Source organism: Opisthorchis viverrini, assembly GCF_000715545.1.
Source record: "Opisthorchis viverrini unplaced genomic scaffold opera_v5_329, whole genome shotgun sequence".
Lineage (NCBI taxonomy): Eukaryota > Metazoa > Platyhelminthes > Trematoda > Opisthorchiida > Opisthorchiidae > Opisthorchis > Opisthorchis viverrini.
In genome coordinates, this window is record NW_008751980.1 from 228,005 (window position 1) to 240,284 (window position 12,280).

The 12,280-nt window shown below is 43.3% G+C and overlaps 2 protein-coding genes across 2 annotated transcripts in view; one reads left to right on the forward strand and one right to left on the reverse strand.

Moving 5' to 3' along the window:
* T265_09977 (hypothetical protein) overlaps positions 1 to 12,280 on the reverse strand; it is a gene marked incomplete at both ends in the record, with an annotated part of 52,045 nt that overhangs the window by 19,243 nt on the left and 20,522 nt on the right. The gene's annotated exons all lie outside the window — the stretch shown is intronic.
* The window catches only part of T265_09978 (hypothetical protein), a gene marked incomplete at both ends in the record, with an annotated part of 12,442 nt that continues 331 nt past the window's right edge, over positions 170 to 12,280 (forward strand). The window contains 2 exons of the mRNA XM_009176215.1: positions 170 to 193; positions 11,988 to 12,280. The exon at positions 11,988 to 12,280 is cut by the window's right edge and continues 331 nt beyond it. Of these exons, the coding sequence (XP_009174479.1) occupies positions 170 to 193; positions 11,988 to 12,280 (317 nt within the window). The remainder of the gene's footprint in view (positions 194 to 11,987) is intronic.

The following is a 12,280-nucleotide window of genomic DNA, read 5'->3' on the forward strand; positions in this document are numbered from 1 at the left end:
CAATGTATATTATGGTGTGAAGTTTTGTCATTACTCCGGTTTTTAATTCGGTACGTGTTGTAACTTCGGGGTTTGTTAGGCAGATGCTTGAAACACAGACCACCAAGGATTCAGGATATGGTGTTGCTTCGAGAAGGACACAAGTTGTTGTTAATAATCGCGTTGTCACATGGTTGGTGAGGTGTGGTACACGGTAAGTAGTTGCAACCACCGAGTTTTACGTTCCTATCTTAGCAGGATGATTTGGACACTGGATGGCATCAAGTAATGATCTAATAATCCCAAGTGGTTTACTTGCGCGCCTCTGTAGGACTAGCACTCTTTTGTTGCCCATTTCGTGCGTACTGGGTTAAGAATTATAAGCGGTTAGTTGGAATCAGGATTTAGCTGTCGTTTTGGCAAGCGATCACGTGTACTGGGGCTGAATTATTTGCGAGAATGATGAAGCTCATCTGGTCGAAGCAACCATATTCATTGGCGTTCACACTACCATTGCCTTCATGCGAAAATTCCCACCGCTACCGAGTATGAGTTTGCCACCCAGCAGTTAGCTCATTTGCATGGAAAACAGTTTCGTTTTGTTTAGAAAAACGTTTAACTTTTACATTGGTAATAAAGCGAATTTACGGCTTCTAGCAAAAGGACCCCAATTTACAAGCTACTTTGTCACATACTTTGATTGGGTTCGTGACAGCAAAGTACTCTCCTTATCCGTGGAATGCTTTTCGAGGGTACTATAGTCGCATTAGGTTGGCAATTTACCAGTAGGACAAGCGATACTTATATAAAGACCAATCAAACGCGGAGGTAAACATTTGTCCGAATAATTTGTTGAGGAGAACATAAACAAGGTAAAACACATGGTATCGAATTGTCGGAAGGTGTGATAATGGATGCGACGGGAAGAAGGTATATTGAAAGCCCTACTCAAACATCCCAGATCTGAGTGGGAGAAAACCGTACGAGTTAACTGAAAAAATGCTGCCAATATGAATCCAATTAATTTTTCTGCCCTCCTTAAACCTGATAATGCAAAAGAGCAAAACCAGTTCACTAACATGGGTTCATCTTAGCAAAAAAATGCCCGGGGAAATAAAAGGGAAAAACGTACCAGCAACCTCTGGGAGGAAACGACGCGTACCTTTATTACTTGTTTTAAAAAGCATATAGGTTTTCTTCACCTTAATGAATCCAGTGGCCAAAATACAATATAACCATCCAATTTTAGTTCCGTTTGAACAGTCCTACACTTGCCCTGGCGGAATCACTCTGGTTAGTCACATAAAACTGGAGGACACCGGACTCGAGTTACCCTCCCATAAGAGGAGATCTCTTACTGCGTCAGGTGCCCAATTCCGCACGCGTGACCTGCTGACTGAATATCCCAGCACTCACACAAAATCTCATTCTGGTCGCACCTATGTCAGCGCTCCTTGTCATGTAATCGTGTTCAGTTTGTGTGGGTTTTTATCAGGTTACGGACGCCAACACGGAGGCAACCAAGGGGCTGAAGTGTTGTTTGAACCGCGCATTTTCCGCTCGGTATTCTCACCTTCTCTGTCAAGCCATCTCAGGTTCATTGCCGAAAATATTCACCATCGACGAACTATGACCAATTCAACACTCGGTTGGCGTGCTAACTACTTTTGGTGTGAACACAGAATCATCTCTTCACAGGGGAAGTGATGTCCCCGGCCACCCAACACTGACTCAGTGGTGATCGCCTGATGAGCGAGACATTTTTTCCTTGGTTGTACCATCGTTTCTGACAACGTGAGAAACGACGGAATGTGTGTTGAATGCACAGAGATACACTTGTTTTAGCTGAGTCTCTAACTTGTGTTGCATGACAGATTGACCGGATTCCTATGATATGTTAATGTTCACCATCATCTGGCTGTCGGGCAGCCCGCATGCCTTATCACGCAACACCAACCTAACAATGGATGCCGGAGCAAAGTACTGGGACAGAAGGCGGCCCAATATTTTCTCGTCTTTCTGAATCGGTAGAGCCGATCTTTGAGGTTATCTGATTCAACTGCTTTGCAGGTATTTTAACCATTCTGGAGATTGGGAAAAAATTCATTGGAGCAATGCCTGCAACGGACAGGTCCCCCTGCAATGTTTCGAAGATATAAAGCGTAATCCAGCTGAGACATTCTCTCCGAATTTAACTTGAGGGCTGCGACACCTTCAGTTTGACCAGTTTCGGACAAAAGCATTTGGGATGCCGCAGTTAGGTGCGAATCAAAGAATTTCCGCAGAGTAAATTTGAACCACAACCGGAACAAAAATTCGCATATATTAATTTTGGAGATTCACGTAAGAATCTGCGTTTCCGATATGACTTTGCTAGCTGACTTACTTCTGTTATCTGCGGAGCGGATAAATGCAACGTCACGCGGCTTAGCATTTCAGGCGCTTATCCTTATTACCAAGTATTTTCACACACAGTTAAGCGCAATATCCTTAACAGTTCATAGCAAGTGAGGTAATCATAAAATCCGTGAGAGGCATAGCAATTAGGTTACTTCCAAGTTTAATTAAGCTCAATCTTATAAGGCTCCAATGCACGCTTTCACCATGAATATGGGTGACATTAGTAAAATACGGCTCTGAATCTACACTATGCAATGAAATAATAAGGCTTGAGCTGCTGAGTAGATGGTCGTTAGTCTGACCACGTGTTACTCTGCTTTAAAAATGTCTGTAACATTTGCCTGAACAGTTAGATTAGTCAGCTTCTCCTAAAATTTCTTACGGTGAATTTTTTTAACTCTTTTATTAAGCGAGAATGTGGACTTACTTTCCCTAACTGAAATGTACAAGATGTTATCTCAGTGAAATGACCATCTTTCACATAGTCGCACACTTGGTCGCCACTTAAAATAACCTTGTTAAAATTCACTCTTTTCCTAAGTTGCCTCATGATACTCTCAAATTACATTAACAAGTAGGAGAAATGGGAGACTTTGTTGTTACTTCAGTGTGATGTGTGTGTCAGCAATATCTTGAATCGTGGGTGATCATTTATTAACTCCTTAGTTAAGGTGGAAGAATATAGGCAGTAGTGCTTTGAGAGCTTGTCATAATTCCTTCAATAAAATAGGTATATTTTACGGATGATTAGTAGTGAAGAAAGCCAACTTACATGCATTTTGTGTGAACTTGTGTGCCACCGTTACAAAGACACTGGAACTTACAGTAACGTGCCGGTTTGCATGGATGAGTGACACATTGTGCTTAATTGAGAGGTGCCCGTGCAACACGCGATCTCCCCTACCGGGTTGGTCAATGTTCGACACGCGACCATTACGGACACTTAACATTCAAGGTTAGGGTTTGCAGTGAGAGCGGAGACATCTTCTGTAAAAATAGATTTGCACCTGCGTCCCGCGTCGGCGCCCGTTGAGTCGGCGTTGGGCGCTTGGGCCAAGACTGTTGGTTGGGGACCATAGGTTTTCCTGTTTGAGTTGGAGCGTCATACATGCCATGAAATTAGTGACAGCAGAGCATAGATATTGGACACTGATATCAGTCTGTCGCTGATAACAATTCGTTTGCACCAAGACTCCAAATGGAACTCCAATGGAAATTGGACAGCTTCCGTCACCAACCGACAAGGGACCGCTATTTTATTGAGGAGACCTAGTAGTCTTTTGATAGGAAGACCGGGTATTCGGTGCATTTACTCGCAAATAAAGGTTGTATCTTACGTAGTTCATTGCGCTACGCGGTGCTGAATGGTTTTATTCCTAACTTGCTACTCGTGTGCTTGATGAATGCGTCCAGGCACCTTGTCGCAAACCATCATCTAGTTAGCTAACTTATATTCAGATGACAGTGGGGTAGCTTTCTCAGGATTTTCACTGAGACAGACGTGACTGCAAGCTTAAATAGATGAAACTTTCTGAAACCAAAAATTATTTTCAAGATCAGCGTCGATTTTGAACACCAAATTTCTTCTGAATGTTTTGTGAAGCGGACTAAACGTATGTATCGAACTAATTTCAAAGATTCGTTCCCCGCATTATCCTTTTGTCATGGACACTTGGGATACGGCATGCCTCAAAATATTAGGGGAATTTGTTTATTCAGCAAGTTTATTCTTCGAGGTCTTTTCTTATGGTGGCTGGGTATTCGTAAATGCCTGACCGGAAGGAAAAGGATCGTGGTTTTTATTCCTGGCCGAAATGAGAACCAGAGCAGCAAGTCTTGGCTAACTTGTCAAATGAAAAGTGCAACTTTCAGCGTTAAGGGGTCCGCCGTTTCGCAGTTAGTCAGTGTTAAGAGTGGACCACAGGAAATTTAGTGAACCATGCGGTAGAGCACCTACGTTTTTGTTTGGGGCGTCTATTTTTGGTACTCAGGCAACTCAAGATAAGGACTCTGCATGTTCTGCTACACCTACGGTCACCTAGTCCAAGCATCATAATCCTCATGCATGCTGTCGCAAAAATGGTAGCATAATCGCCTTACAATTATCTACTTGGATTACATAACTGTTTCCTGAACATCCGTTTGACAGATCACAATTGTTGGGGATTTCATTCTTCTGTTTTTTGTGAACAGAATTTTCATTTCAGAAAATTGACGGAAAAAATTCCAGAGTTCCAACATATTGCAGTTCTTGAACTGTCTACGTCAGGAGTAGTGGAATCTGAATGCAGAAATATAGAAATGTCCAGGGAACATGTAATATACGGACTAGCTGCTCATAAATTATGGCTTGCGTTCCACGACGCGTCTTTTCAACTCTATGGAACGAGTGAGTACGTATTGCTGTGTTGTTCGTGTCGTTGCACATACATATATGCGCCTATGCCTGTCTGACAGAGTCATCAGAATAAACTAAACCATTAAACTTATATCGGCCGAGTTACTGAAATGGAACTTGCGCCTCGCATAGACGTAACATACCACCAATTAAATGGCTGAAAAACCTTTGACGCGCACCACAGGTTTCCGGCAATTTGTGGATGGTTAGTTAAGGACAGTGCGTCCGGTTTATGTTCCTCTCTAAACCAGATCGCGCGTAACTAGACGAAAGCACTGATTGGCATACTGCTTGTTCTTCAGATACTACTCAATAAATAACAGCCGATTCATCCTCGCATCATTTTCTCTATCAACTGAACCTCCTAAGAGAGGAAGCCCGCTTGGACGCCAGCGAACTACCGGTATGCAAATCAGCGCACTCACCGAAGATATCTGCTTCTCGATGGAACGCCAGCCATTGGATTTAGAAACAATTAATGACAATAAGCGAACATCTTGCCGGGCAGCGGTGGTGAGCAAACGATGCCCAGCGCAGTCGTCAGCTGGAGCTTCAGATATTTCATTTTTTATAATGGCACGAGGGCAGTGGAAAAGTACACAGGGGAAGCAACAATAAATAACAAATTGCGAAAAAGATGGTCGCCTTTTACTCACTAAAATCATCTGTGATACCGAAACAATGTGAACACAAACATAAGTTAAATCTTTTACCCCATAAAATACAAGCCCGTATTCACGACTGATGATCACGTCAAGTGAACAGCCAGGTAATATATCCTTGTGTACACAATATATAAACCTGTGTAGAATTTGCAGGTAACTATTAACTTAGGTAGATCCTTGCGCTTCGGTCTGGACTGTACATTTAGGAAGGTTATGTATAACGTCGGGTTTTAGTCGTCTGTGGGCTAGAGAAATTTCTCTCCGGCACACGGCATAAGAGCCTTCACATTTCACCAGCTGTTTCGTGCCACTCATTCAGGTCAGTACCAGCTGTCTTTTTTGTGGAGAATGTTATCAGTGAAAATGACTGCAAAAGAGCAATGTATGTTTGAAGCAAATGGAAGCGGATCGATTGTCAAAGCAGAGGGCAATGCAGACCAATATATAAACGATGAGCATTCATTATTTGATACCACCGTTCTTGGGAGCTGCATACAGATGACAGTAATGTGGAAATATTTGCTGATTTAACATAGAAAGCTCCCATAGTTATCAAAACCAGCCTAAGCAAAATAACTCTGCTTCTCAGCAGAAACAATTCTGTCATTGCACAGGTGACGAATTCTTTCTCGAACCTATAAGACACTCATCCAATTTCATGAACACACCAGTCCACATGCAAAAATTCACAACTTCATGCACGCAGTGAAACCGCTGTCACCTGCCGTGACTCTGCACTTGTACCCCCAAGCTCCAAGCTCTGGTTTTCTAAAGGTGTGTTTCTTTATAATGAATGTGACTACGCGAAAAAATCGTCTGTCACCTGCCGTGACTCTGCACTTGTACCCCCAAGCTCCAAGCTCTGGTTTTCTAAAGGTGTGTTTCTTTATAATGAATGTGACTACGCGAAAAAAATCGTCTCCTTCTTGTGTGTTCCGCCAATTTAGCTTGGATCTGTTTGGGGTCCAGTTCAAAGCGTTTGGCAACAGTAATAATCGGCAGGATGAGATACGAAACACGCACTTGTTTGCACTGCACAATTACTGGTCATCGTAAGACTCCACTCCGATGAATACGCATGGAAAAAGTGTCATCCCGACTGTCAGTTAAGCGTATTTTATCAAATTCTCCATCTCAGGGAAAACTGTTACGATGCGACCAAGTGACGCGAGTATTTCCGCTGATCATCAATGTGTATAATAGTCAAAGTTATCATTTAAAAGACATTCAGATTTTGCAGTGTATGGCAAATAGATTGAAAAAGACCGGCAAATACTCACCAACAGCCCCCGCTATAGCTGAATTCATTTTTGCCGAGAATAACCGATTTGCTAAAGGCTGAATCAAACTTACTTAATTTAGAACTATATAGAGCAACTTGCGTGTATTAGTATCAGTATTTACATGATCCACACTAAACTGCTACCCGTTTAACCAGTTATTCATTTAGTACTACAATCCAAAGACTCATTCCACAGATTTGTTAGAGTGAGAAACACGCCGCGTCATGATTAAATAAGGAGGTTATGGGCCAGAAGGCGAATGAAATATATCATAACTGAATATGCGATAAGGCGTTGGTGAGGACAACCCAGGCGTAACGGCTACTCCTGCAGAGCCCTGGAGGACGAAAGAAAAGGTAAAAAGTTATCCACTACTTTGGGGCCTCTGCGTTGACACCGACTAGTTTCAAGACACACACACAGCAGTGATCTTTGAGTTATGTGTCTCCAGTGACAGCAAAGTGTCTAATCAAGCATTCATCTGATAGTCGGTTAAAAGAATGTTAAAACACAGGGCCATCTGATGGTTATTTTGGTACCACAATCCAAATATGGCGGGGTGTTCAAATGAGACGGGGTACCTGAAACGAGTGTTGCAGTTGGATTCAGCCTAACTTCCGGCCACAATCATATTTGTGCAAATTGGTTGAGTAAGAGCATAAGTTTGACGAGAACTCTGGGACTGGGCCTAACTGAAGAGCTCCAACAATGTTGCGGCCCAAGCATTCGATGCCTATATTGCGTCCTAAATTTTAGGCTTGCTTAATGCAAGCTGGAATTTCTAGAACCACGCGAATGACAAGTGTTCATTCATGATCAAAATGGCCGTATCACAAAAGTAACCAGTCATCAGTGTGGCAATCTATATAAGGCAGTAAAGCATTAGTTTAGCCCACTGATGTCATATTGTCGGTGATGTTGGTGATGCGAGAAAATATCGGAGACGTTTATTTCAGACGCCGCCCGTACGAAAAATTGTTAACGTTTGCCCAGTGCGCCCTGTTTATCCCGCATCGTCCTGTGGTTTAATTGTGGGTGCCCACCTTCAATAATTTCTCACACTGAATAACAGATCATACATAAAATACATTTGCTTGTTGTTCAAACATAACCAAACACTCAGGGGAGGCAACCGAAGACAGACAGGTATCTCATGCAGCCTACGTTAGTGCCTAGCATCACGTTCTACCATATTTTGACCCAGTCCTTATCATTCACCCATAACTCTGAGCACCCGTATGCATTTTTCAGCGGTGTCAAATGACCGCGGAAAATGATGGCCTTATGAGTGTGATAATAATATGATTGAGCAATTATTGAGCAGAATATTAGACTACCGAGGAGAGCATCCCAGTTGTTGGAATTTACGCATGATAGACTATTTATTAAGGGTTTTATAACATCAAAGCGGAGTCGAAGTGAAGGTTGCCAATATTAAATCATTTGGTCGGAGTGTGCTTACTGACGATGGTTCCAGATGTCACTGTGGGAATGTTTAGAAAAGAATTCGAGTCGGATCCATTGAGAACCAGAGCACAAGAAATCATAAATTAAATAACTTTGACTGAGCGACAGCTCAACAAAAAAGCGCACAAGTGATTGAAAATTGCCCTGGATGAACATTCTATCGTTCCTTTTAGGATAAATGACCATTCTATCTGTCGATTTTTGTTTGGCGACTGGTCGGCCGCTGTCCAGAAAGTCGGGTTATACCACCTGATGAAACATAATCACGGCAGCATTTGCTCCGACAAACAGGAGACAGAGTGAAATGTGACATCCAAGACCTTACGGAAGAACCGTTTCATGTTTATCGCCCCTTTGGTGGCTAAACGCCTTGTCATATGAGAAAACCACTTGGTCGGGGTTAATAGCCGGACAATAACATCTTAGAAAGGAGCACAAGTGATGCTGGATTTGTCACACTCAGTCAAAAATCTCGCGCCCTAGTTATCAAGTCAGGGTGAATTTTATGATGTATTTTGTAAGAAACAAAACACTACACTGTACTCCTTGGTATTTTTACAAGAATTACACACATAAATTCGGGTAGCTTTTCGCAATGGCGTAAAATTTCAGTCGGACGGACTGCTTAGGAAGACCTGTTCTCTCTCTTAGCTGCCAAAATGGTTACGCCCGAATCACCGTGCTCTATTCCCATTGCCTCATTATTTGTTACTGGAGTGTGTGCATGAGATGTTCTCGGTTCACGAGCTGCCTTTGTTCTCTTTAGCCCTAATGAATCAACAATACATTTTGTATCCGGAACAATAATTCACAATGGGCGAATCGGTGCGTTTCATCTTTCTATGTTTTGGATTCGTGAAGTTTTCCTACCAAAATAAAGTAAACTTAAAAGATAATCCTTCAAAGAAAATTTCCTCTCTCAGTATTATGTTAAACAACGGGAACGCACTGAGAAACCTTGTGGACCCAAAGTTGTGTTCTGACCTACCGAGTGGTATGAAATCAGATTTTGCACTGCGTTGAAAATTTCTAGCAGCCGTGGGAACCGTGTAAGACGGATGAGGTCTACTCCTCAGCTCCTTTACTTGAAAAACGTGGACAAATATTCCCACAATTATAAGCAGTTTATCCGAAATCCACAGAAGCTCTCCACTGATGTTTCAACCACGCTGAGGATTTCCAACAATGCGCATCGTAATACCCTGAAGAAGTCTGGAAAGCGCAGCATCTTCGCCAGTAAAGTGCACTGTAAACCATTGTGAAAGTTGTTGGGCGCAATTCCATTCGGATCCCTTTGTATTACTTGCACTCATGGGCTGCTACGGCCGAGAAGTCCATCCCAAGCAAGATTAGCTAAGACATCAGGATGCTTGCCGGTCCGGCATTAAGACGCGATCTGATTAGTCGAAAGTATGGACGCAACAGCCAGTCATGACCCAGTATTGTTCGAGTGCTGGTTTCCAATGGAGTGTCCGGAAAGCTTCAGAATTTTCAGGTTACAACCGCCTACTCTACACCCGAAGCGCTGTACAACTATTCCTGACATCGTTTTGGGCACTGATATATTTTGTGCATCACTTGTGGTTGTTTTGACGTGAACGCTAGTTTGGGAGGCTCAGATCGAGGACTAAAAAATGAGGTGAACACCGTTACTACAAAAGGGTTGGCTAGTTGGTGAGGTGGTTAGATCACACCTAGGTCACTTCATTATTTCATAACGCCATTCCTCCTACCAGTAGGAAATTCGGGCCAAGTGATCACAATTGTTGACTGCATGACGTGCTGGATCAGTCGAGTGATTTGAACGAATGGGGCTCCTGAAAAACAGTGCATTGTTACGAGTTTGCTTCTGCTTCTCAGGTATCACTGAACGCTGAAATGGTGAGTGGCGAAAGCGAAATTTGCCACCCTGGCGGACTATCTTGTTTAGTATTTACATACATCATTCTCAGTCAACTAAGTATTCGCTTCTTCATTGTTTCCGCTGAAGACAAGACTGTGCAAATGTGTTACGTAAAATTCAACTTATAAGATAATCCGCAGCTACACAAGGGCGATTGAGGCCTTTTTATATTGCTGAAAGTTAGAGGGGGCCGAATGTTCGAACCCAGACTGCTGTGGGCCCGATCAAAAAGTAGATATGTGTCAGCTAATTACTCTAAGGCATCATACACATCACGCGATATTTGAAACCAAGTTCAGGAAAAAAACACGCGCTCTAGTGAGAAGGGCCGCGACCGTCTAATAATTGTTTCTTTATATTATATATTATGCATGTAATCCAGAGATGTGCATGCAAGCAAATCCAATTTGTAAAAGAACAACTAATCACAGTACTTCATCGTTGTCACCATTCTCTGACGGAAGTATTAATACATTCTGTCCGTGTAAGTGATAGGAAATCCCACTGATGGTGGGTGTGGGTGAACGGTAAAGTAGTCAGAAAACTGCGTGTTTGAGACATTTTGGGCATTGCGGACGCTGCTGACCTCCCCAAGATTGGTAAAGGACCTGTAAGTTGCTGCAGGAATCAGATGTATACTAGCATCATTGAAGGCGGAGATTTTTAGGTAAGGTACCGAGTCCCCCAAGGCAAAGAGTAGAGGTGACAGTGTCCGGTCAGCAGTTCCTCTGACCGCCATATTTTCCCACTCCTTGAAACGCCGCATAGCAGAGCCTGGTGGCTCGTTATGCTCAACAAAATCAGAAACGACGATGGTGACACTGTTACTTTATCGCCCTGCGGTCAGAAAGTTTGTCTAATTGAACTTCGAACTTTTCAGTGAGAAAACTTGGAGAACGATACTGGTTTCCGCATCCCAGTGGTCAGCCAGGAGCTGGAGGGGTAATGAGGATTCATCACTGTATGACACTTCACCTCCTGCACAACCACCCACTCACTCTAAATCTGCCAAACTGACATTCTAGGGGGAGCACGAGTAACGAAGGTCGCCTCAGTAGATAGTATTCCGGGATGCGAAGTTGACGGTGCCGAATTTTCTCCACAGTACAAATCTTCCGGCACACGACGTGCAAACGTTTACATACCGGTAACCTGGATTCATTCGTGGGCAGAATTCAGATGAGATTACACTACGTACCAGCATTTCATTTCTCTTCCAGAACTTCCTAACTTATTTTGATGATCACTCAACTTCTTCTTTTACTTGGACGACAATCAAGAATGAACGGTGTACACTTGAATCATTTTAGTAGCAACAACGTTTCCGATTTTCCCCGTTTTGATGTCTTCTATGGTCTTCCGTTTCAGTGTCCGTCTGGTATGCTGACATTTGCTTTCGTAGCAGACAAGTGTGACTTCATTTCCTTTAGTCTAGTTCCTTCATTATACTTCTTCCACATGGTGCACCCTCACCGTAGTCCAAGCCAGTTCAAGTGGACCGCCGGGCTTGTTCTGCGTTGGTTTATTTATTCAATATACACCAAATTCCCCTTTGAGACCAAGTGATAGATATATTCTTCTCATCCAAGAACTGTAAACGGAAGGTAATTTTGGAGATAATCTTTAATCCTGCCGGTGAACACGATGAGACTAGTGATGGGAGGCATCCGAGTAGTATGTTATTTCGTTAACTTGCTTTCTGTCTTCCGAAAGGTGAGATCGGTTATGGATTTGGTGGAGTCGCCTTGTAGCATTTCCATGGAATTGAGCGACAGCTCATGCGTGTCCAGGAAATTTCAGAAAGACGCGCTCAAGAGAAGATGGGTATTCCGTTTTTGCAAACGAGTTTCATACTTGGTGCCGTAACCAATATGAGGACGGAGATTCCTTAGCCACAATTCTTTGAGGATGGAGATTTTTGGACCTTCCTGGAGGACTATGGGGATGTTGCGGCGGCTGCGAGACTGGATGCCGATCGATATAGTTGGCGGCGTGAAGCGCCGGGAAACGGCGGTCCCGGATTCGGCCAAGACAGGTCTTCGGAAGACGAACTGGACCACCGCGAAAGCAGTCCTTATAGTGGAGGTCGACACCCGGGCGACCGCCAAGATAATGTGAGGCGGTTCAAGAATGCCAGGGTGGCGCTTGGATCTGGGCCGACCGTTTTCATCGCCGCCTGCAGCAG